Here is a 27,042-nt window from a genome sequence, read left to right as displayed (position 1 = left end):
ACTCTGTTACTTTATCTTGGTTTGAACTTCTCAAAGTGTTTTCACTTTATCATTTTATTCTCTATCTTGGAAGATGGGCAGCACACATTTTAATTTCAATTCTACAATGGAGAGAAGTAAGATAGTAAGTGAATAAACAACTCATCTAAATTCAAAAGGGTGGTTAAAGTCACAGAATCTTGGTGCCACCAAGACCTGTAACAAATTAGGGTATTGGTTGCAATTAACAAAAACAAAAACATCAAATTGCCTTATACGCAACAAAGCAAAAGAAAGAAAGAGCAACAAAACAAAACAAACCCTTTAAAACCAGTGGCTCTATTGGCTCCTGTAACTTAGGAGGGTACAATTGGATCGCAGAACTCAAATCAAATCATCTGACCAGGTGCCCCTCTTTATTAACTGCTTCTGCTGGCATAACTTCATTCCCAGATGGGCTTTTCCCTCATGTTCCAAAATGGCGCCAGCAGCTCCTGGACATGTTATCTCATGGGTTCAAACTTCATGGAAAAGAGCGAGCATCTTTGAACCCACATTTCCCAAAGTGCTGAGATCCACTCTGCTTGGGTTGGATTAGCCCACGTGGCCACCTCTGATGCAATTACTAAATATTTACTTTGATCCATTTAGACCCTCCTAGGGCTGAACATAGACTTCTCTGAATCACATGGTAGAAGTAGTAGATTGATATTAAGGATGAAGTTTCCTACAAGTGTCCACCACCTCCCCATAGCGGTCACTGATCTCAAGTTACTTGTCTTACTGATGATGACACAGGCAGCAACATGCCTCCTGCCTCCCAGCATTTGACACCTGTCCCAAGGTCACTCTGCCTCACACATGGCCATGCAGCTGTCTGTGAGTCTAGGAAGAAGAGTCTAGTAGGAAGAATCTAACTCACCTGTTTCTTTTCAGTGACAGGTAGGAGTCACAACAATGAAGTACAGGACCTTGACGGCGAGGGACAAAATGGGATGCCTGTAGACCAGTGCTCTCCTTCCCTGAAGTGGCAGCCATACCAAAGTGTTCCTTGGCATAGTTTATTAAACAGTCATTATGAAAAACTGTAAGTGGCCTCCCCAATGCCTGGGGGGGGGGGAAGAGGGCTAGAGGCTGAGGGGGAAGGGCAGTGCTGGATCTCAGTACTGAACCCAAGTATTTGGGCTTGGGTGTCACCCCATCAAATGGGATGGGTCAATGAGAAAGTGTCTGTCATACATCTGTTTTGCATCCTGGCTGAAGGATAGTTGGAACATGGGCTTCTGGCCTTCAGAACCCAGACTTATAACTCTAACTCATTATAATTTACCTACTAAATGCTGGGGAGAGAGGGAATCTTTCTGGGATCTCATGCCCAGTTTAAACTAAAAGCTGGAAGATTGAGTTTTCCCAATACACTAACATTTAGTCCAGCAGTTAATTTATAATACCACAAAAGACATTTTTGGGGTCACATAAAGTTGTTATCCAATGACCAACTCTAAAATCAGTATTGTCAACACATTGCATATTTTGAATGTTTAGCCTGCAACCATAGTTGGTGGTTTCTTTATATTAAGAGACTGAAATCAAATCATACAAATTATCCTAAAATTAGAAAAATTTCACCTTATTTTATAACATTACAGTTAAAAAAATAAATGTGCACTCATGCATTATTGTTTTTTAACGTGCTTCTCTTTATTCCTTAGGGTATAATTTATCAACCCAAGGCTGCTGTTATTTTCCTTCGTTATAAATACCTTATTGAAACACTAAAAAAAAGTCAATGGTTAAAAAAATAGGATTTTGAAGTAATAAATATAATATGAAATGAGATACATTGAGCGATAAACTTGAAGACCTCCTGGTATTTTCCAAATTCAAATATAGCAAAGTTTATCATTAAGATGTTTATGTTGGACTAGAAGGAAGAAATATTTCTCTTAAAACAAAGCCTAAGCCAGGGTGTGATTACAGGCACACCCTTGTAATCCCAAGACATCTATTGATTAAATACCCCTATAATCCCAACAACTAGGGAGGCCAAGGCAAGAGGACTGTGCATTTGAGGCCAGCCTCAGCAATTTAGCAAGGCCCTAAGCAACATAGTGAGACCCTGTTTCAAAATAAAACAATAAAAAGGGTTAGGGATGCAGTTCAGTGGCTAGGTGCCCTGGGAGTTGGTGTGTTTAATAGGAGGCAAAGGACACCACTTGTTGTATAATTGAAATGTCATGACTTCATATCTTTGCTATTGTGTGAGATCAGAAAATGAAAGTATGAAGCTATGGGTTTTGGTTTTGAGTCTCAATCTTTATTTGATTTTCTTGGGGCACAATCCACATTCTCTCTGAAGCATTAGTACCAATGTATGATAGTGTCCTACACAGGCACATGATTTTTAAAACCCTTAATACTTTTCCATCTGTATGCATCTGAGTTGATCGATCTTTGAGGTATTATCTCTCTCTTTTTACTTGAAGAGATTTATTTAAAACTTTGTTTGAACTGCTTATCTCTGCTCCAACAAACTGGAAAAAAGGGAAAACAGAGATGATATCAATTCAAAGGTAGAGAGGCAATTTTATTTTGAATACTTTGCCATAACTCACTTTTCCTAAGCAAAAAGGAAGCAAATTTATCCAGATTATAATTCAGGCTCTCTTGATTTTACTAGTCATGCCATTGAGAGAGAAAAATCACTTGTTTTTTCTTTGATAATTATGTAGACTATATTACAAACTATCTCCCTAAATTATGTAAAAGCAATGGAGTTAGGATTAAAATGTATTTAACTTTAGTTCTGAATGATGTTTCAAAGTTGTGCTATAAAACAGTTTTTTAAAAGTCAGTTTAATTGACTTGATGTTTAACTTTTGATGTCAAAAACATAATTGCCCCATAATTCCAGTGGCTTGGGAGGCTGAGACAGGAGGATCACAAGTTCAAAGCTAGCCTCAGCAACAGTGAGGTGCTAAACAACTCAGTGAGACCCTGTCTTTAAATAAAATGCAAATAGGGCTGGGGATGTGGCTCAATGGTTGAGTGCCCCTGATTCAATCTCCGGTATATACACCTCCCCCCAAATAATAATAATTGCATTCTCAGGTAGATTTCTATAATCAGAGATTGGCCTTTAAGGCCCAGAATCATCTTCAGTATAATTCTTGTTGGTTGATTCAGGCTTTCTTAAATTACAGACTAATGATCATGTCTGGGGTATAAACCTTACCTTCTTCTTTCAGAATTTTTGACAGTTAAGCATGGAACATCACAAAAAAAAAAAATTCCTTTTTTCTTCAAACAAAGACAGTTTTTTTTTATTACCCTTAATAGTAAGTTTATACAATTCCATCCATCAAGGCCTTAGAGTGTAAATTAGCAGATTAGTTCTAGAAACCTGGCTCAATATAAATTTCGCAGATGGCCTAACACATACAGGTTTATCAAATTCTTCATGCAATGAATTTGCCTTTTGCTATTGGTGGGCACTATGATTGTGAAGCCTTTAACTTATTAGCTACTGAAGGTAGTCAATGACTCAGTGACTTGATCCATTGAGGAGGTGCTTAACTTACAAAGAACATGAACATTCTTTTCCTGCAAAACCCAATAATGGTTTCTGTTTCTGGAACTAGAGTAAAATTTAGAAACTCTATGTTGTTATTATAATGGCAGCCATCCAAATTGAGATCCCAGGAGGCAAAGATCCACAAGGTAGTGTAGTACTCATGGTTCCGTAGTACTCAAGTTTCTTTCCTGAGAAAAGAAATCCATATTTAGGAACCCTGAATTAAAAATCATTCCATATCTACAACCTGTATGGGAAAAAACTCACCAACTTTTATATTCTCCTCTCTACTTCATAATGAACACACTTAATTTGTTTCCTTTGAATTAACATTTTTAGAATATTTCATTAAACATCTTACACTCAAAGGATTGCTATTAAAAAAGAGCATGAGGAGCTGGGGTTGTGGCTCCTTGGTGGAGCACTTGCTTAGCATGTATGAGGCACTGGGTTCCATCCTTAGTCCCACATAAAAACAAATAAATAAATGTATTTGTGTCCATCTACAACTAAAAATTGAAAAAAAAATTAAAAAGTAGCAATGATAAAACAAACAAAGCAAAAGTCTGATTAACTATCTGGGCATTATCCCATTCCTTCTTCAACAAGGAAAGTCACTATGGTAGGTTTCTAGCACTATTACCAGATTGGAGAATAAAAAGGAAATGACTATACTCTATTAAAAAACAGGTTTCCAGTTAGCAGAGTAACTGGATTTGATGACTTTGGTTTAAAACTATTCCTGGTAATTCTGACCAGTTTGCTTTTTCATACCTGTACCAATGGACTTAATATTCACTCATTTGAGTAACGATGGCAGAGCTGAAGAGACTTTTTTTTTTTTTTAAAGGAGGAAAGAAATTAATTCTATACCAGATATTCCTAGTAACACGGTGATTTCTCAACTTTTCGCCTACATCTTTGCATTGTGTTGTGGAGTCAAATTAAGGGTTTAGAAAGCACAAAAGGGATAGGGAGTCTAAGGAAACAGTGCTTCTATTTGGCAATAATTGAACTGCTTCCTTGTGAGAAGAAGATAAAAAGCTGGGAGAGAGCCCACTGTGTTTTGAAAGATTATTTTCATTTCCTCAGTAAAAATTCAAGACATCTATTGATTAAATATAGCAAAAGGCGCCTCCAACACTATATTTTCTTGAAATGTTTTTACAATTGATATCATCAGTGAAAGAAAATGTATAGAAAATATTTGTAAAATTGGTTTTTTTGATTCCTCTTTTCATAGACCTGATGTGGGCTATCAAGTTGTCACAGACAAAGGATTTAATTTCTCGCCAGCAGATGAAGCTTTTGTTTGCCAAAAGAAGAACCATTTTCAGATAACCATTCACATCCAAGTTTGGGGAAGTCCAAAATTTGTTAAAACCCAAGTGGGCCTAAAGCCAATAGAAATGTTTTACTTGAAAGCTTTTGGAATTAAGGTAAATTTTTAAATTTAGCTTAATGTAATTCAGTCAACATTTATTAAGTGTTCCATTTATCTATTGCTGCGTAATATACCATCTCAAAACTGACTTAAAATAATAATTATTTATTTGGGCTACAAATGGGCAACTTGGTCCAGGGTTGGCTTTATGACAACTCTGTTCAGGAGTCGTCTGCTGGGCAGCTCAGCTGGGCCATTTCCAAGATGGATCACTCACATGCCTGTCACATTTGGGCTGGCCACAGTTTGGAGCTCAAATGGGACTGTGGCTGTGGGGTCTTAGCTTTTCTCCATCTTTCTAAGAGATAGTTTGCACTCCCTCACTGCATGGTGAATGGGTTTAAAGAATAAGTTTTCCCAGACACAGGAAGTGGACCCTGCCAATTTCTGAAGACTGAGCTCAGACACTGGCACAGCATCACTTCAGACTATAGTTTTTGTAGTTTTCAGTGTATAAATCTTGTCCTGCTTTTACTTTTATTTTTATTTAATTTATTCTTCATTATTTTATTCTTATTGATGCTGGTGCATTTTTCATATGGAGTAGACTCGTAGTTTTTACCAGATTCTCTAAGAGAAGTCTGACTTTAAAAAAGACAAAGAACCAGCCAGGCACGGTGGTACATGCCTATAATCCCAGTGGCACAGGAGAATAAGACGGGAGGATCACAAGTTCAAAGCCAGCCTCAGCCTCGGTGATGTACTAAGCAACTCAGTGAGACACTGTCTCTAAATAAAATATGAAAAAGGGCTGGGGATGTGGATCAGTGGTTGAGTGCCCCTGAGTTCAATCCCTAGTATCCCCAATCCCTGCAAAAAACCAAAGAACCACTAATTTAGACAGTGTCCCTTTTCCATGGTTTAATAGAGGGGAAACTGAGGCCTGGTGATGTTATATAATCCATTCAAGTAAGTAAGTGACAGAGCTGAGTTTAGAATTCAGGCAGTATGACTTCTGAGCAGTCAAAAGGTATTTATTAAATTATCACTTCATAGCCAGCTCCTTAGCAGGCACGAGTATTCATTATCTACATATTTCATTCTGATGGTCAGCTTGGGCTTGGGTATGGGATATCCTAAAATGAGGCTTGGTTACTGAATACAGTGGTATGGTTGGGATCTGGAATGTCTCCCAAAAGCTCATGTGTTGAAGGCTTGGTCCTCAGTGCAACAGTGTCCATGAGTGGGGTGTGACCTGCAAAAATTCTAACGTCCCCAATGAGATACTCGATTGCATGGATTAGTAATTAAATGGACTACTAGGAGGTGGTGGAAATTGTAGGCAGGTGGGGCATGGTGGGAGGAAGTAGGTCACTGGGGCCATTAGGGATGTTTCCTTGTCCCTGGTCCTTTCTCCCACCCTGCCTCCCCTTCCTCTTTCTCTGCTTCCTGGCTACCATGAGGTTTCTGCCTTGACGGCAGCTGAACATGGACTGAAACCTCTGAAACTGTGAGCCAAAATAAATCTTTCTTCCTCCAAGTTGTTTTCCTCGGGTATTTGTCACAGTGATAAAAAGATGATTAACGCACACATCAACTCTTGTGCTCTCAACACAGCTCTTAAAACAAACAACAACAAAATAAATAAATACAAACAACAAGGAAATAAATAATAAAACATACTTTTCTTACTGTGGAGTAAAATATTAATAAATTAATATTTTATATTGTTTCTTCATATTAGAAAAATTAAAACATAATAGAAATGTAAGAAGAAATAAAACTCACTCATATTCAGGATGCATCATTTGGTAGCTTAATTTTTCTTGTTATTAAAATTAATCTTGGCTGGGGTTGTGGCTCAGTGGTAGAGTGCTTGCCTGGCATATATGAGGCACTGGGTTCAATCCTTAGCACCACACATATAAATAAATGAATAAATAATAAAGGCTCATTGACAATTAAAAGTAACACATAACTTTAAAAAATTAAATGAATCTCATATTGCTAATATTATGTTTTGAAAATACATGATATTATTAAGAACCCCATAAAATATTGTTTACAAAGATGATTCAGTTTTATATCCTAGAGATGCATAATGTAAATTTCTATACTATTGGAAGTTTCACTCACTTCCAATATTTTTAGGGTTATTAATAAAACTGCACTGAACATCTATATGCACCCAGCTTTGCATGAGGCCAAATTCCTAAGAGGGAATTTACACATCAAAGATGTGAACCTTATGAAAACTCTTGATGTAGGCTGCTCAATTGCTTTCCAGAAAGATTGTTAAAATGCAAATACCCACAAGCTACATATTACATGCCTGGTTTCATTAGGCTCTTGCCACTATTCATGAAAATAAGTATGCAATAGGAAAAAAGTATGTAGTAGGTGCTGAACAAATGTCACTTTCTATATTCTACTTATTTATATTTTATATTGTTTCTTCATATTAGAATATAAGCTTCCCCAAGAGCAGGTATTTTTGTTAATTTTGTTCACTTCTTATTTCTAATGTTTAGAGCAGTCCCTGGAACCTAGTAGGTGCTCAATAAGAGTTTATAGAATAGATGAAAAAAATGAAGGAATGCATGCCTTTGTGCTGCCTAGCTCCTGTATTTGCCTCCCGATGTTTCAGCCATCTATAGCCTACTCTGTGTTCACTGCTTACCTGAAATACTCTGTTGTCTTGTGTTGTCATTGTTTAACCTTGTAGGTCTTTGCTTGTTGTGTCATCAATGGTGCACTGCTTTAAGGCAGGAACCATGATTTTATATGTTTTTCCAGTAATTTACAATCCCTGCCCAAAGTCTAGCATGGTGCCTTGAAGACCTTTTTAAGTACTGAAGTATTCTCTACTAGTGAACATTTTTATTAGTAAATAAATTAATTTGTTAACTCCTTAAGTAATTTACTTTTTGTTGTTCCATATAGGTTGAAGCCACCAATCAAATAATTGCTATTGAACAGTCCCAAGCAGATAGGAGCAAAAAGATTTTCAATCCTGTTAAGTAAGAATTTCTTTTCTGAATTCCTAGGTGAATGTTTTGGGAAGATCTATCATCTAATTTGTTTTGCTTATTTAAGATGAAATTCACTGTTAGAATCTAAATTAGTAATAGTATGTCAATATTGTAAGTGCATATTTACCAACAAAAATAAGATTGGTAAAACACATTGAAATAGTATAGAAATTCTTTATTAAAAGATCCATTTAAAAAATAATTCTTTATTACTAAAAACCTTACTAATAAATTTGGTTCCGTAAAGTAGATTATAGCTATATCTTCCTTTCAATTTTTTATTTAAATTAGCATGGTGCTGATTGGATTAATTTCAAGGTTCCAGATCCAAGCTGTGTATACAATTCATTTTTCTTATTTTTTTAAGACTACATTGATAGATGGCTGAATGGATTCCAAGATAGAAAGCATGCACCACTGGTAGAATGCATAGCAATATGGCAGTCCAAAGTTAGAGTTCTGTCTCTAGAATGATTCAGAGTGGGGTTTGCTCTTTGGTTCATTTGGCTGGGAATGCAGTCAAGACCAGCTCAGGGTTTCAACCCTCAGTCAACCCCATTGGGCTGGGAAGAAGATGGTCCTACCACCAACAAACCAGGCACTTGGACAAACAGACTCAGATGGCTGGAACATCTGGTTCTCCGTTGCCTGAGCAGGCTGGGCATAGCCTTCCTTTGGAGGAGGCTGCCTCCTGTCACTAGACTAGGGAAGGACAAGTACTTAACGGGAAACCAAGGCCTTCAGGAAGAGCCTAAAGAAGCTGCTTGCTATGGAGGTGAGTGCTATAGCAACAGCACAGATGAAAGGCATCTTTCCTCCCCGCTGTGAAAATAACAGAACCCATGCACAGTGTATGGAGAGCACAGCCCTCATGCGGCACAAACTCTGGGCGGAGCTTGTGCTGAGTAAGCATTTCTTGGTGGCTTGAAAGTCATTCCCTGGCCTTCCCTGGCAGCCACTCCTGACCCTGCTGTGGAGTGTTGACTAGTAATTGGTGGTTGGAATAAACTGTCCTTCACGGTGTGATGAGCCCTGGGCTCTAAGCACACTGGACCCACTTGAGAGTTTAAGGAGTGGATTGGATATGATCAAGGACTCTGTGTTCTCTCATGATCTCTTGGTGTTTCTGCTGTTCATTTTAGAATTGACCTACTGGCTGACCAGGTCACTAAAGTAACGCTGGGACGTTTACACTTCAGTGAAACCACGGCAAACAACATGAGAAAGAAGGGGAAGCCAAATCCTGACCAGAGGTATTGGTGCCCTTGCACACACCAGGTGGCCAGTCACACTATTTGACCAGGAAGTAGCCTAAGGGCTCTCTGGCAAACTGGGTCTCCTTAAACTGCTTTCCTCCTTTCTCTGACTCTTTCAGTTTAATAGTATATCCCATTTACCATCGGTGTCTTTCTTCTCCCATCCTCACTCCTCATCATGCCCACCCTCCTGACCAGCCTTGATCCCACCATGTCCCATTGCCATCTTGAATGGAAGACTGATAGCATCCCTCAAACGTGTGCGCTGGTCATGAAGCACAGCTGTAACTTTTTTGATTAAAAAAGAAAATAAAATTGCCTGCATGATTTAGACTTGGGATTCTCAAAGTGTGGTCCCAAGAGTAGCAGAGAGAGCAATACCTGGATGTTAGAAATTCAAGTTCTCAGGTCTCACCAAAAACCTACTAAATCAAAAACTCAGGAAGTGGGCTTAGCAAATTATTATTATTTTTTTAACAAACACTCCAGGTGACTCTGATACAATGCGTAAGTTTTGAGAGCCACTGGTTTTAGAACCGAGGTTTTGGTATTGGGCAGAATTGAGTTTAAACATTTGATGCTGCCATTTACCTTGGGCATGTAACTTAGACTCTCAGAAACACGTTTTCCTGTCTTATAAATGGTGACACTAACAATTCCTACTCGAATAAGGTTGTTTTAGGGACCCAAGTGAAATAACAGGTAAACTGCGTAGCCCAGCATGAAACATTTTGAGTTCACAATGGCAGTAGTTAATAACAATACTTGTGATATTTATTATTCTTACTGATTTATTTTAGATACATGAGCAGACTCTTGTTCTATACCAATCAAAGAACCTATGTAGTGTTATGAAAGAATTTGTTAGTTTTTTTTTTTCATGCAGTTTTTAAAGCCAAAGCTTTTCTAGTAGGGATAGTCTTTGTTTTGATTGTCAAGCAACAGTTTAATCTTAAAATCACCTCATCAGTTTTGAAGAAGCAATTGGAATACAGAAGATGAAAATTGCCTTGAGAGCAAATGGAAGGAAGGTTCAGGTCTTTGACTAAAGTTAAAACCTGAGAAGGTGCCAGAGGCACAGTCCAGAGGTCAGAGTGGGTATGGTGGGCTAGTCCAGCTGAGACCAAGCCCAGGACAGGGTGACTTGTGTGTCTCTGGACACAGGGACCTCTGGTGGCTTCCTGATGTGTTTGTGAGGGGTCCTGTGCTGAGGGCCCAGGAATGGTGAGGGAGGCCAAATCAGCACAGGCGGGCTAAGCCAATGTTCCCGCCAGTATCTTTTCCCTCAGAGGGCCTGCAAAACAGCTCACAGCCACCTCCAACTGGACATGGGGCAAGTGGGGGACAGTAGCATGTAAATCAAATAATTGCTCTCTCATTTCACCTGGGGACGAAGTTTAAAGCAAAAGGGAAAAGACAGTCTCTAAATCAGCAAACTCAGCTAGGTAAGTTCACTACTGATTAACTGTTGCATGAATTGTGTCTCTGTTCCTGATGTGTTGATGTTGGTCTGCTGTTTCTGAACTAGATACTTCATGTTGGTGGTTGGACTGTATGCTGCTAACCAAGATCAGTTCTATCTGTTGTCAGCCCATATCTCTGAAAGGATCATTGTAAGGGTAAGCTCAATTCTCTAATTATTCTGCATCCTGGCTTCTTTTCTCCTTTGTAGAAAGGATTTGAATTTCCAATGACATGCTTGAAGTACTCTATGTCTTAATTGATGATAATGATGATGATAATGATAACATTAGAAACTACTACTTTTGTTTTTACACAGTGGCTCTCAACCAAGGCCAATTTTGACCCTTAAGGATCATTTGGCAATGTTTGGAAACATTTTTAGTTGTCACAACTGGCATCTAGTAAGGTGTTGCTGCTCAACACCTTACAATGTACAGGACAACCCCTACGCAAAGAATCATTCTTCCCCAAATGCATATGATCCTGAGATTGAAAAATACTGATTTTTGCTCTGTGTTTTAGGCACTGAACTAAACAATCTATACATGACATCATTAGACATTGTTAGACAATCTACATTATATTCTTGAAGCCCAGAGGAATCGAGGCTCAAGAGGGTAAATAACTGGCCCGTGATCCCACAGCCTGTAATGATGGAGCCTGGATTATAACCCAGCTTTCTCTGACTCCAAAGCCCACAGGGTGAGCAAAGTGCCAGGGGGGTTGTCAGTTGCCCCAAAGTAACTGGTGACCCCAGGGAATCTGGGCCACTGTCTAGCTCATAGGAATGGCTCAATGCGTTTTGCAGAAGGATCACAGCTGTGGACAAGAGTCTTGGCAGCCAAACCCAAACATCAAGCTGTTGGCAGCTGCAGCAGCAGCTGCGGTGAGGTAAGGCTGGCCACTGCCGAGAATGCCAGGGCATGAGTTAACAGGTAACCACAGGCCCGGCAGCCCTGGGAGGGGCCGTGTTGTCATCACTCTTTTGAAGTGATACAGGGAGGATGTGCAACTCCAGCAGGGAAAGTCTTTTGCTGCTGGCATGCTCAGGGACGCTGTTCATCTAAGGCCCTGGGGGACAGATCTGCCCACTTGGGAGTGGTGTCTCTCCTTGCCTGCTGTTCTGAAACAAAGGGCCCTCTGTAATTCTTTCAGTCAATTAAAAATAATAAGCCACCTATTAGTGGAAATCCTTCAATGACCTCTCAGAGTTTTAGTGGAGGTGAAGTAATGATATGGAGTCGACACCTCATGGGTTCGGATGGCCCTGTGAAGGCCACCATACATGCCCCAGGCTGTTTTTTTGGGGGACTTGACATCATCTGAGGCAAGTGAGGTGCCTCTGAGCAAAGGCAGACAGAGACCTGTCCTGCCACAAGCCCAGCACAGAGGTGCCTGTCCATTCCTCACAGAGGTCAGGGTGTCTTAGGCATCTGATGTAATCTGGGATTCCCTGGCTGTTGCAGCAAATCTGATTTAAAGTCTGGAAATTGAGATTGCTTATTGTTTCTGATGTTGGTTTGGAAGAAATAAAGACAGTGTCATTGTTTTCTTTCTTACTACCCCCCCCCCCACTTTTTTGGTACTGGGGATAGAATCTAGGGGTACTTTACCCTGAGCTACATCCTCAGTCTATTATTATTATTATTATGACCATCATCATCATCATTTATTTTGTGACATGGTTTTATGATCTTGCTAAGTTGCTGAGGCTGGTCTGAACTTAAATCTTTCCTGTTTCAGCCTCCCAAGTCACTGGATCACAGGTGTGTACCAACATGCCCTATGATGTGTCACTATTTTCCAAGTTGGCATAGACCAGGTATTGTGATGGTGCTGTTCTGAGCGGTGTGACTTGTGCCTGAGTCAGACAGGCCACTAGTTACCTTCATATTTTGAATAATTTACCTGGCAACAAGGTCTCTCCATTTGCTGCTGGCAGCTCCTGCAAAGCTGAACTGCAGCTGCACAAGTCCTCATTGCACAGGAGCAAGGAGAGGGAGAGGGAGGAGGTTTTCTGCTTCCTGGCTTTCTGTTAACCAGAACCTCTTGGCTAACTGGCACCTCCTCATACCAAAGCACAGTGACAACTAGCATATGTGATGACTTTGAGAAGTTGAAAGTTTCTGTAAGTCACCTTCAATATGAATATGAAAATCATTCAATTGCACTCAGCATAGATCGGGTGTATTGTTATTTACTAAAGTTTTATTTTAAAAAGATGATTGGGCCTCTCTCTCCTATAGAGAGATGGCCTTTATTTGTCAGCTCTGACACATAAACTCTCGTGTGTATCTCTTAAAAAAACAAACAAACAAACAACAACAACAAAACAAAACAAAACAAAAAACAGATGAGTGTAAGGTGTTTCTCTAGCTATAATTTTTGGTTAAAGAGAATATTCTGTAGTTGTGTTGGGCAACACAAGGTTACTCTAATATTGATACAGAAACCCTCATACACTCAACTGAAAATATCTCATGGATATTATTTCATTCTAACTCCAAAAAACACACAAGTGAAAATGAATGTAGAAATTTCAGTCTATTTAATTAATATTTAAACCAACCAACCAAGAGAAAAGTTGAATTTAAGGAACGATATTACTCTTTGATTCAGTGAGTTTTAGAGGTGTCCACAGCAAACATTTCCCTATGCATATGATTTGGGCAGAGGAAAGATCAGTCTATATTCTATACAAGAGTCAAATATGGTCCTAAGAGCCACGGCTCTGTTCTGTTAGTTTGACCTTCAGAATAAAGACAAATTCAATAATTAAAAAAACATTACAGGACCTGGCTACATTAAATGAACCTCAAACTGCATTTAGCAAATTGAAATTCATTTTGTGGACTAAGGACCACTTCTCCAAATGGTAGAGATAAATGTTTTACTCTTTGGTAGAGGGTGACGGTATGAGGGCCACACCTTGATGAGATTTAGGTTCCAGGAGATGTCCAGGAAGGACACACCATGTTTGTCACAATTCTCCTTGGAGAGAGAATGGCAGGCAGTACCCAGTAATTGTTCATCTGCATTGTCAATCAAAACAGCTTTAGAAATACATTATGTTCCTGTGGTGTAAATTGACCAATTTAATGGAAATTAAGGTTTATTCCAGAGAACAGATTTATTTCCCAGGTCTTTGTTTTTAGGACCTTTCTCCAATGGAGTTCCTTCAGTTTCCTTTGTTAATGACTAGGTTTTACTTCAGCTCCACTTTCCTTCTGAAACACTTAATTACACCTGGTTTGGAGTGCTGTGTTGCAGCAGGAGGGCAGATTATGTTTGTCTGCTTTTCAAAGACATGCTTAGATTTCCTCATTTTGATAACTAACAGATTATTCCAGTTCCTGTCCCAGAATAATAGAAATGGCCACATCCCCAAAGCCCTCCTCCTTTACTTCTCTGCAAACCAAACTGAAGGGGCAAACAAAAAAGACCCAGGGGTAGGGAAGATGAGAGGCACGTTGTGGTTGCAAGGATGGGGATAAAGCAGAGCCAACTGGGTCTCTCAGCTCATTTTCACTGGCTCTTAACTATTTCTGACCACAGACCTACCTTCCCTCTCCTAGCACACACGCACACATCCACCCACCCATCCCTCTTTTAGAGATTAGATGAATTTTTATTTAACCAAAGGCATCAGTTTTTGTGGAGTAATGTGTGTTTTGCCCTGTGGTTGGACATGCACAGATGTCAGCCGTGGAAGGGATAACCAGAAATACAGAGTAAAGTCCTCAAACCACATCAGGAGTAAGCATCCCCTACAAACACCACCCCCTGGGTCCACTCCCAGTGTTTTTGGTTTAACAGGTCAAGGATGCCTGAGAAGACCCATTTCCCACAAGCTCCTGGGAAGTGCTGATGTGCTGACCTGGGCACCACACTTTGAATGGCACTGGTGGAGAACATTTCTAGACCCATTTTTGGAACCCCTTTAAAAAGTGCCAAAACCAATTTCCTAAGAGCTGCCTTCCTTAGGTCAAGCCCTCCTATTAACTCCTTGCTGCTGCTTTAGAATCCCACGCAATGGTCAAGCAAAGAAGTTCCAATCCTTTCCAGACTTTAGGACTTCAGTTACTATACTGCTGGCTCCTATTCCAAGCACCTGCAGGGGGCACTCTTTACATTGCCTACTTTACATTGCCCAGGGAATGGGGCAGCTCTGTGGGTTTGCTGCTGACAAGGGCAGATTATGTGATTGCAGGTTAAACAGAGATTGCTTTGTCTAGTGGAGCGTGACGAGGATGCATTTGTGACTCTTTGTCCTCATTTTTTGCTAACTATTCATGCACGCATGATTTCAATCAATTCCACAACAACCCTGAGATGGGTATATGATTATCTTTATTTTCCTGTACTCTGGTACAGAAAGATTAATGACTGCCCCAAGGTCACATAACCAGTTGATGTCATAACATGGACAAGAATGTTCTGGTATTTCCAAAATAAATGAGGCTGTGAGACAAATAACAAAAATATTTTAGAAACATTCGTGAATTCATTTTGGTGTTTGATATTCATTATTTACTATTAGGGCACATGTGAATACAAGCTTGTAATTCTGGAAAGAGAAGCTACATTACAGTTGGCATTGACACTTGAAGATTGTGGATTCCAGAGAAGGGAAAATAAGTTCCTAGATCTTATAGTTTTCCTCTCCTGATGAGGACCTTTCCCTAGGTCTATATATTTAGAACATTGTAAATCTGGTCCTTTTTCAAATATGATTTTAACATATTCTAGGGATTTGAGTTTTCATGTGATGAAAGTCAAAGGAGAGAGAATGTTGCAATTGTTTCAAAAAATTAAATCTACTTATATCTGCTGTTCCAGTATCAAGTTACCAAAATGATAATAATTATTCCAAAGCTCATTAACATCAACAAAAAGATCCATCACTGTCCTATTTTGTTTCCTTGAATTGGCTCATTATATTCAGCACAGAGCAAAATACATCAGCACTTTATGTGGCATACCTTTGGATTTAGTTGGCTGCCCACTCTAAAAGGATTTGAGTCAAAGCCAATTTGCCATTCACATCCAAGGGGGCTCCAGGGACCTTGCAGAAAAGCCCTTTGTTCAAGTGAATTTACAGAGAAATAATGTTCATAGTTGTTACTTTATATTCTTTCACTGTTCTTGTCTATCAAGTGTCAGTAGATGAGTCTTCTAAGCAGCTCAGGGCTCAGAGAGGTGTGAATGAAATAAGAAGTTGAAGACACCTGAAAAGTTCTTCCACTGAAACCAAATTAAGAACTAAACTTTGCAACTTCTTCCAGTTATTTTAATGAGTAACACATGGCTATGGTAAAGCAGTAAGTACCAAGAGAGTATGTAGTGAACAGTTAATCTCCTTCCCACCCTGATTTCTTAGGTCTCCATCATTATTAGCTTCAGAGACCACCCATGCATACTCAGATGCCTAGCTTGCAGGGTCTCATGACCACCAGAAAGGCAAAGAGTGAAGTCACTCTATTTGTACTGACTTTTTAAATCATCAGGATCCCAAATGTTTGTTTGGATGTGTGATAACCTGCCACAAACGCTCAAAAATCACAGAATATGTCATTATTTTAAAAGCAAATTAATCTTTTAATTTTAAGAAGTTTGAGGGAGTTAGAGACCCTTACATAAAGCTATTTGAAAATAAACTCAGTAGCTGCAGGGAAACAGGGAAGAAGGAAAACAGTGTGATGGAGAATTCTTTGGCAAAGAATTTTAAGGATAAAGTCTCCAGAACTTTGGCTACCATAATCATTTCACTTGGTTGTTTAGAAGATTTCCCAGGCTACTTCTAGGCCACACCATGAAATAGACAAGTTAGCGCCATTATGTATTCATCAGAGGAAGTATAGCTCCAGGATTTGTTAGCTGTGTGTTTTCAGGCAATTTTTTTACCCTTTCAGAATGTCAGCATCAATAAAATGAGGATAATAGTTCCTATATCACGGAATTGCAGTGCAGATCAGCACACAAAAGTGTAGCTATTATTATTCTTCATTACTATCGATGTTTAGGGAATAGTTGAGGTGTATTAAATATATTTGTATCATCATTTGCTTGTTGCTTACATATGAAATCAGTACTTTGGTGAAACTACAAAGGGCTGGCTAAATGAAAGTTACTTTTATTTATCTGAACTTTCATAAACTTATAAAGCATCCTGATTTAATGTTCTGATTGTTGCATTATTATTTATTATTATTATTCATGGAAAAAGAGTCATTTTTAGTTTTCTTCTACTTCTTCACCATCCGCCTGGTATAATCTAAATTCCAGAGAAATACAGTAGAGACGGGATATTCCAAGCCATAGCATATAGAACCCCTGCTATGGGGGTCAAAATGGCTAGAGATGCCTCCCTGGCTCTCCTGGGGCCCTAAAGTTATTCCGTTATGTCAGAATGTTCTATCCAACATAGGAATCTTATGTGAAAGCCTAAGATAACATTCTGTTTTCCTTTGCTCCGAAGACTAACCATCGTGTATTCTTGATACCATAACTTTGGTTGTACTATGTTTATATATTTTTCCAGGCCTCTAACCCTGGGCAGTTTGAAAATGACAGTGATGCATTATGGCAGCGAGGACAAGTTCCAGAATCTGTTGTTTGTCATGGTCGAGTAGGAATAAACACAGATGCACCAGATGAAGCCCTGGTTGTCGGTGGCAACATGAAAGTGATGGGGACAATCATGCATCCCTCTGACAGCCGGGTGAAGCAGAATATCCAGGAGGTGAGCTCCAGGGCAGGCCGAGGGCTCCTCCTCGGACACCTTAGTCAGGTGTGCTCCATGCTCCTGGCCTCTGACCTGCGTGCTTGGGGCATCTTTACGTGTTGCCTGTGAGACTAGCATGCTGCTTAAAATTGATGACTGTTGGTGCTCTTGGGTATCTCTGCTGAAACTGTGAAGCAGTTCCTACCCAAGAGACTGGATTTACCTGACAGGAGCAGTGCGCAGTGACAGCATGTCATTGGCTTCACACATGGCAAGGTTCAGAGACGTTTTCCACGGGCCATTGCCCTTCCTTCTATGCTTGTCAACTGCTTAAACTTGCTTTCTCCTTTCCATCTCCCTGCCTGAGCATGGCCTCAGTCCAGTTCCGGATCATGTTTCTTCTGGACCTCTCTAGCCTGCTCCTCCCAGGGTGTTGGCCCTGCTGGCCATTATCCGCTGCCCCCCCCACCCCTGGCCCCTGCATCATCTTTGAGGAGCAGTTAAGAAGCTATTGGGTGAATTCCATGACCCAGGGGATCCAGGTGAGATCCCCTGGGCCATCAGACTGATCTGGTACCTTTCCCCTCTGTGGAAAGGCAGTAAGCCCCGTAGAAATCAGAATCAGACCTATATATCAGGAAGCTACAGCTCCACTTGGGAGTCTCCCCAGCTGTGTGATCCTGCATAAAACACTTAACCTCACTGAACTCAGGGTCTTCTGTAAGATGAAAATGTGCCTTCCTACCTGACCCTCCTGAGTCTTTTTTGAAATTTTTAACCAGTTAAGATAATAAGTACATAACTATCTTGGAAATTTACAAGTGCTGTGTGAACCAAATGGATTAGGATGAGGATTCCAATCCCTTGGCCAGGCCTCTCTTGGTTCCAGTCTTTCCACCAGTTTCCACTCACTGCTTCTGTCCCTACCCCGCCTTAGTATTTGCACTACTCCTCCCAGAAGTATTTCTGAGGCTGTGGTAGAACTGTGTTTTTAAACCTCCTTTCCTCATTCTTTTTTTAGCTAATAGGAGAACTAATCTGTAAATCGTTGGCCGTTGTTCCAGACTGCATTCCTTTCCCAGTGCAAATCTGCACTGGTTTTTCTAAACCAGCCAAGGAATGTCCTTTGCTGAGAGGATTCCAAAGAATGGTGGTAATTGTAGACTTTCACACTGCTTGCGAAGCTGCAGTTCATGTTAAAAGAGCTGTGACCCGCTGGCTGGTTGGGAACTCAGGACTAGAAAGTTCTCACATGTTTCCAGATATCAGTACTAGAGGTTGAGCCTTTGAATTTTAGAGAGACGTGAACTGCATTTCAGATAACAGCAAGTCAAATATACCCTTGCAACTGACTATACAACTCCCTACGGAGTCTCATTGAAATTTAAGTGGAATATAATAAGCAGGGACTGTCCTCTAGGCTTACAGAATCCTTTACCAAAGTCTTCAAGTTTTGCTTCTTGGTTTGAAGGAGAAAAAACAAACAACAACAAAACAAGCTTCTGTGGAACTTCTTAAATCTCTTCAAAGAAGCCTTCATAAAAAATGAAATGTCACCCCAGTCCAGATTCTAAATGTGAATTTCCTCCATCCCCTTCCTGCTCACAGTACTCTGATAGAACAAAGAGATTTCTAGTCCATGGTTGGAAGATTGGAGACTTATTCTGACCCTACCAGTCCAAGGCTTTAGCCCAGAGATATTCTATGTCTCTGTTATCTGTGAAGAGAGAATGCTTATATTCATTTTACCCATGTTAAGGGAATTTTCTAAAGTCATATATGTGAAGCATTTTTTTAGCCATATAATGCTAAGCAAACGGTATTATTAATTTTGCTTGTACAAAATGCTCCATGCTATGTAATTCATTTATTAAATTATTTCATACTAATATATTAGTTCTATGCACATTTATGAAATGTATATTCCCAGAAATCTCATCTGTCTCACTTGCCATGTTTTACAGAGATGAGAGAGATGATGGTAATGTTGATGATGGTGCTCATGGTGATGTGAGCTTCATCTTCACCTCTCCCTTAGTCAGTTTTTCCCAATTAAAAAAAATTAATTTGTTCTAATTAGTTATATTTTTTAAATTTTCAGTTTGTTCTATGTTTTTCCAACTTTTAATAAGAGGACTATTCTAAATTCTCTGAGAGAAGAGTTGTCTTAGACCATTTGTGCTGCTATAGCAAAATACCATACGTTGATAGAATAGAAATTTGTCACAATTCTAGGGTCTAGGATCCAGCTACTGGCAGTATGGGTGTCTGGTGACAGTCTGATTCTGCTGCCAGGGAGGGAGGTGCCTTCAATGCTGTGTCCCCATGTGGTAGAATGGATGGAAGAGCAAAATGGGCCTGAGCTACTTCCCATCAGCTCTGTTAAAAGTTACTAATCCATTCACAAGGGCAGAGACCTCATGACTTAATTATATCCCCAAAGTGCCTTGCTTCTTAATTCCACCACAATGGCGATTCGATTTCAACATGAATTCAAACCAGAGCATTGACCTTGGTTGATGTGATTATGTGCAGAGGACTGAAGACATTTTCTCCTCCTCTAAGGGTGCCTGCCCACTAGAGCTGGCTTGTGGATGAGCTGCTGTACAACATGGTGGCCGAGCATGTAGATCAATACTGTAATTGGGGACAATGAGTCTAGGTTGCTACCTTGCCCTGACTGTGTGCTCACTCAAGGCAACAAAAGTTGCTTTGTGGAGAATGAGCAGACATGCGTGTGGGATGCAGAAGGGAAGATCTCTGGTGTTCACCCAGGCACACATCCAAGACGCAGGGAAGAAGACAGATGTGACTGAGACCCTGGTGGCTGCAGCACTGGGAAGATGAGGGCGGCCTGAGGGCGCAGCAGTTTAACTTGCTCAGTGTCATTGTCTACTGACGTGACTGCAGATTGGAGAAGGAAATGAATCTCTGACAGCGGAAACTGAGTGGAATCAGGTTGAAAAGTCAAGCCAGAAATCAAAGGGATGTGAAGAATATTCATGTCAATGCAAAACAAAACAAAAAACCATGAGGAAGTTGAGAGCTGAATTGCATCAGTCAAATTCTGTGGTGGAAGAAATTGTGGCATGATATTTAAAAATAAAATCTAAAAAAAGAAATCCGTTAAGACGAAAGCCTCAGAGGTTGTTTTGTTTTTCTCCCATGCATACCAGCCAGTGTACTAGTTGAGGACAAAATTGGACATGTGAAAAGCTTAAGAGAGTCAAGCATGCAAAATCTCCCCCCGGGGCCACAAGCCAAGTGCAGAAGCTCCTCAGCTTGGTGAGCTGGTGTCCCCCATGCTGCTCCTGCTCCAGGCTGGGCCAGGCTGAGACCCTGACCAACTCATGGAGCCCGAGACCACCTTCCCTGAACACATGGGAGTCCTGTGGCCTGAAAGTTCTCTGTGATGCAGTCCTTGAGTTTATGACAAAGAGACCTTGGATGTGACACAGCCCGATGATGGCAGCCAATTCTTTTGTGGTCAAAACTTTCCAAAGCTGCTGTGGGCAAGATCACATCAAATACCCAATTCCAAGCTCCTTGCTCAACACACACTGGTGCATTACATGCTCACCTGTGTAGGGCTCCTGTGCCGAGAAGGCACAGTTCTTGCCTCAAGGGTTTTTCAACTGGACACAAGGGGAACAGGCAATCCGGGCTGTCAATATTTGGCTTTGGGAAGTTCATAAACCAGCATTAGCAATCCGAAGAGGTATTCTTTGAAGAACAATGTTATAAGGTGTTCAGTTCTCCGAGTTAACCCTCAACGTTTTCTTTGGCTAAAAATCCATTTAAGACAGCATGGTAAAGTACTAGAGAACCCAATTGCCATGACTATGATTCTTAGCAATGTCTTTGGGGGAAATATAGTCAAGGATCCATGTTAAAAATCAAGAGCCATTTTCCCTCTCTGTGGTGTGGACAGGCTGAGCAAGGGCACAGCCTCTTTGGCTTTCCATCTGCAAGAAAGGAGCCCACCCTGCCTCCATGTTATTCTCTGTGGGGGTTCATGCAGGCTGTTCAGGATCCAGGAGATAATGAGAAGAGGGCACAGGACTGCCAGGGCCTCAGAGGGTGTACACTTGGGTAAACAGTGCCAGGCCAGTCCTAGATAGCTCCTGATTGACCCCCTTTCTTAAATTCATTCTCTCTCTCTCTCTCTCTCTTTGGTGCCAGGGATTGAATTCAGGGTCACTTAACCCCTGAGCCACATCCCCAGCCCTATCTTGTATTTGATTTAGAGACAGGGTCTCTCTGAGTTGCTTAGCACCTTGCTTTTGCTGAGGCTGGCTTTGAACTCTCGATCTTCTGTCTCAGACTTGGGAGCTGCTGGGATTACAGGCATGCACCACCACACTCGGCCCCTTTCTTCAATTCTGTCAATAATTATCCTTTCACGTCACTACCTTCCTTCTTTCTATTTCTTTTTTTTTCTTTCTCCATGGAAGATTTTTTCAGACTCTTTGTTAGGTACTGCACAGGCCCTGAAATGAGTAAGACACAGACCTGACCCCAAGGAAGAGAACATTTATTAAAATCTAAGCTCCAAATAAGAAGTACTCATTGACTCTCCAGTACTGAGGATAGTATCAGCACATAGTAGCTACTTAATAAATATTTGTTTAATGAGTAAAGGAGCTCACAGGGACACATGTGCAGACCATAATGTAAAATTGTGATTACCGTATTTTACCTGACCTGGAAGGCCCTCCCTGCTCTGGCCTCCACCTTTATGATCACATTCTTAATGACACACTCAGCCTTGTGTAGACATCTTTCAGGGGATTTGCTGCCTTGGGCCTTGGTTTCTTGTGTTCTCTCTGCCTAGCATTCTCATCTTGGGTTCATTCCTTCCACCCCACCCCCTCTACATCTTTTCCCAACTCTTAAAATTATTAAGGTATGTGGCAACTATGAGTTGAGCACCCACAACATGCAAGGAGTTGTACTAGAAATTGGTCACACAGTGATGCACAGAAAATCATGGTCTCAAGTGTGTCTTCATTCTCATGGGGTGTGTCTCCAACAGGGAAACAGAGGACAGAGTGGACATAACTAGTTGTCTGGTGACAACTGTGACTGTTGCCATGAAAACGAGCAGGGCAATGAACACATCAGAGCATAGGGACCCTTCCTAGTCTTGAAGGCCAAGAAATCTTCTGAGGAAGGGGTATGGGGGAGATGGGGGTGTAAGATGTTGGGCTTTTAAGGCAGGGTCAATGGCACAAACAAAGGTCCTCAAGGGAAATCAGAACATATTTGAGGAGCCATATTAAGTCAAGATCTTGGTTGGACTTGACCATCTCTAGGAAGCCTCTCATTTTGATCTCCTAAAAATATTTTGGGTACCTTGGAGCATCTCTGATTTACTGATCATAATTCCATCATTGCCTGCATTTCTTCCATTGTAATATAATCCTGTGATATGCTTATTTTCCTGTCGAAGCCACAGACTTTTAAAAGACAATCATTTTTTTCAAGTCCCAACACTTAATAAGTCATAATATGTCCAAGGTGATTGGTAAATATTGGTTGAATCAAACTAATAATAAATGAATGGAATTTACTTCTCGATAACAGTCATTATAAAAACAGTGGTTTGCTTAGAATTATACTCCTGGATAAAACTAGGTAAAACTAGTCCATTTAGCCAATTAGTCTCTAGCCACTGTCTTCACAACCAGCCAAACTTATGAAGGTCTAGGAGTCCTAACTGATGGTAGAGGAGCTGTCCTGCCACCTCGTGGGGTGGTCAAGGGAGAAGTTGACAGTCATGGCAGGGTTTCTGAAAACAGCAACTATAGGGGCTTGGGGTTGTGGCTTAGCGGTAGAGTGCTCGCCTAGCATGTGCAAGGTGCTGGGTTTGATCCTCAGCACCACATGAAAATAAATAATAAAATAAAGGTATTGTGTCCAACTACAACTAAAAAAAATTTTTAAAAACCCAGCAACTACAGAAAGCATTTTTGATTCTTCTATCACATGGATGGATACCCCAGGCAGTATATTTTGATTGCCAGAACACCATTGGTTTTATAAGTAAATTTGGGGGACAAAGAGCTGCCAGTTTTTTATTTGCCAGATAAGGGCATTAGATAATGTTCCTGCTGTTTTCATCAATTCATTAAAAAATAAAAAAAAAAACACCTCAAAGGGGAATCCTTTTATTCAAACACATTTAACTTTGGGGAAAGTTTATTCTATTTTCTTGATTTGTTATCATTTTTTCTGAGGTCAAGTGATATTTTTTTGAGTACTTCACAGTGAGTTGAGAATACCTTTAGACATAAGAACACGTATCTCAGAGAATGATGCCATCATTCCCCAGATCTCAGAGGGATGGGGAGCTCTGGGTCCACAAGGACTCGTGGTTGGTTAAACCAGGTTTTCAAACCACTTGGAGAATTTTTCTCCAGCAAAATGTTCAAAAGCAATTCAATGATATAGGAGGGGAGGCTTCCTAGAGATGGTCAAGTCCAACCAAGATCTTGACTTATTATGGTTCCTCAAATATGTTCTGATTTCCCTTGAGGATCTCTGTTTGTGCCATTGAACCTGCCATAAAAGCCCAACATCTTACTCCCCCCAGTATCTCCCCCCATACCCCTTCCTCAGAAGATTTCTTGGCCTTCAAGACTAGGAAGGGTCCCTTTGCTCTGATGTGTTCATCACCCTGCCAGTCACAGTTATCACCAGACAACTAGTTATGCCCACTCTGTCCTCTGTTTCCCTGTTGGAGACACACTTCTAATGAATGAAGACACACTTGAGACCATAGTTTTCTGTGCATCACTGTGTGACCAATTTCTAGTACAACTCCTTGCATGTTGTGGGTGCTCAACTCATAGTTGTCACATACCTTAATAATTTTAAGAGTTGGAAAAGATGTAGAGAGGGGTGGGGTGGAAAGAATAAACCTGAGATGAGAATGCTATCTATACCTAAAGGTCAGAACTAGAACTAAGAACTGCATTTTCAATTTATAAATACAATTTTTGCTATGAATCTGTGCACTATTTTGAAAATGATTCCTTGTGATTGTAAATAGCCATTTGTTTTTCTCTAAGTAAGGAAGCTCTTCTCAGAGAGGGTTCCCTACTCAGAGGAGAGAAGTAAGGCAAGAGCAGTAATAATGGGGCATTTACCCTGAAATTTAAGCTCAAAAACTCTGGATTCATTTATTAGTCATTAAATGGAAATCACTAATATAAACCATAAAAATTTGGCTTCTCTGAGAAATCCAGAAATTCCTCTTAAACTCATTTGGAAGAGAAGAACAGTGCCATTGTCAATATTCCAGAATTTCTCTGTGTCACTCTGGGCATTGATTTGAATAGCAAATATCTAAATGGTGAAATCTGTTCTTCTTTAATTAAATTAGGTTGACACAAATGAACAGCTGAGAAGAATAGCACAAATGAGGATTGTTGAATACGATTACAAACCTGAATTTGCATCTGCAATGGGAATAAACACTGCCCATCAAACAGGTACACACACAAATTCCCATTTTAATTTTGGATTGTCAGCTATTAAATTTTTAATTCTCTCTTTATTTGAGATTGTGTGCTATTGCATTTGACAACACCCTGATGATGTAACTCACCTTCTGTGAAACCCATAGTCACTAGCATAGGAAAGGTTAAAGGATTCCTGTGTCATCTTTACAAAACACCCACACTTTTGCAACCCAAGGTTCTGGTGGAGTATTTTGAATGTGTTGTTTCTTTTTCTTGGAGTCCTCTTGCTCATGAGATGAGGGTTTAGGGGCAGATAGCAGCTCAATCTGTGGGAGGCATAGCATGGGGCAGTCTTGGGATGGAGAGAGGAGGTGGAGTGGGTCTAGGTAAGAGAAAGAGTAAGAAGTGATGTGTGCTCTCCACCCAGGAATCTTAAAGAGGAAAGGAACATTTAGGAGCAAAGACCTATAAGAAAAAGGAAATCAAGCCAATGCCCCACCCTGCCTTGTATGTACAGAGATTTTAAGGTGTTTAGTTAACCTTTCCAATATTTGGCAGAGTTTAAAAAAAAAAAAGCAGAGAAAATGACATTCCTACTTTAAATCCTGTAGTGGTTCTTGGCTCAGACTTTCTTTGCCTCAAATGTATTGTAGATCAAAGTGAAAACTGAGAAGGGATAAGAATCTATTTCCAAAGATGCCCCATGGCCATCAGTATTCTATTCTGATACAGACCTGGAGCTTTTTCTCCTGGAAGGTCTGTCTGCTGTGGATTAAAACTTTTGGAGTGTTTTGTACACAGGAATGATTGCCCAGGAGGTGCAAGAGATCCTGCCCAGAGCCGTAAGAGAGGTTGGTGATGTCACCTGTGAAAATGGAGAGAAACTGGAGAATTTCCTCATGGTGGATAAGGTAATCAGCCACTCAGTCTAGATGTGCGCTTTGGCGGTCACCCCACAGATTAAAAACCCCTTTTAATCAGGAAATAGAACATTGAAAAGAGTTCTTCACTGAGCTGTGGAGTGAGTTGGTATCAATTATCCCACAATGGCCATAGGCACCAAAAAGAAGGGACATAAGGAGGTTTCTGCCACAGGAGATGTCAAATGTCGGAGGCGAGGGGTCACCTGGTGGGTCAGCTTGAACTGGTCTTTCCACCTTATCTTAAAAATATCATAACATCGTTTTGGACGTAATACATATGGACAGCTATACTTTGTTAACACGTAATAATAAAAAGTAGAAGTCCCATAAAGGAAAAGAAAAATGAATATGCCATAGTAAGGATTCCTCTTGAGCAAGTGTTGTTGAGGGGAAACCAGCACTGGAAAGTCCACTCAGCACGAATCCTCTTAAAACAAGGGCCAGACATCATGATAAACACCAACAGAAAGTTTTTGACTAGACTTCATTTTGAAAACAGGACTAGCCAGCCACGGTGGCTCACACCTGTAGTTCCAAGTACTCAGAAGCCCAGAAGTTCAAGGTCTGCCTGGGCAACATAGCAAGACCCTGTCTCAAAGAAACAAAGCAGAACTAAAACTTATGAAAATCTCTCTTATGGAGTACAACTTAAACCATAAGTACACAATGTGCTCCTTCTCAGAATGATGAAAGATTGAATAGAGTGTTGAATTATTTTTAAGTAGTTTTTTGATGAAATTAGGTTGGACTTTCAGAGTACAGTCATAAAGTAGGTCACTTTTACAAAGATACTTATTCCCTCCTCCCTCCACAAGGGCCTGTCTTAATCCCTTCAAATCATTCTCTTTTGAAGGAATGTCATCATGCCTCTGGCTTAGCTCCCCTTCACTGGGTGACAGGTCTCAGTCTGCCAGTCCCTTGCTTGTGGCCACAGTGTGTGTGATTTGTGAGGTTCCCTGATACTATGCTGTTGATCCTGTGAAATCTGCATTTTTTGCAAGGTTGGCAAATTCATGGGGCTGCCGGCTTGCTTTACATTGCCTTTTTATACTTGATGCCCAGAGGAAAGACTGATTGTCATAGGGATTTTGTAGTAGAGGAGAGATGTTTGAGTGGAGATGAATTTATAATTGGTCATTTCATGGGGACATTGCTTCCCAAACTTCAAAGTGCACACACATTAATGGGATTTTACTAAAATGAAGATTTTTTATTCAGGGAGATCCTGACAGTCTCACCA

At 40.4% G+C, this 27,042-nt stretch overlaps 1 protein-coding gene across 1 annotated transcript in view; it reads left to right on the top strand.

The window, feature by feature from the left end:
* Myrfl (myelin regulatory factor like) overlaps positions 1-27,042 on the top strand; it is a 116,450-nt gene that overhangs the window by 51,440 nt on the left and 37,968 nt on the right. The window contains exons 6-13 of the mRNA XM_027927319.2: positions 916-1,066; positions 4,797-4,992; positions 7,881-7,957; positions 9,112-9,222; positions 10,754-10,844; positions 17,231-17,431; positions 24,801-24,909; positions 25,681-25,790. Of these exons, the coding sequence (XP_027783120.1) occupies positions 916-1,066; positions 4,797-4,992; positions 7,881-7,957; positions 9,112-9,222; positions 10,754-10,844; positions 17,231-17,431; positions 24,801-24,909; positions 25,681-25,790 (1,046 nt within the window). The remainder of the gene's footprint in view (positions 1-915; positions 1,067-4,796; positions 4,993-7,880; positions 7,958-9,111; positions 9,223-10,753; positions 10,845-17,230; positions 17,432-24,800; positions 24,910-25,680; positions 25,791-27,042) is intronic.

The sequence above is a fragment of the Marmota flaviventris genome, chromosome 3 (assembly GCF_047511675.1).
Source record: "Marmota flaviventris isolate mMarFla1 chromosome 3, mMarFla1.hap1, whole genome shotgun sequence".
NCBI lineage: Eukaryota > Metazoa > Chordata > Mammalia > Rodentia > Sciuridae > Marmota > Marmota flaviventris.
This window is presented reverse-complemented; position numbering and strand designations above follow the sequence as displayed.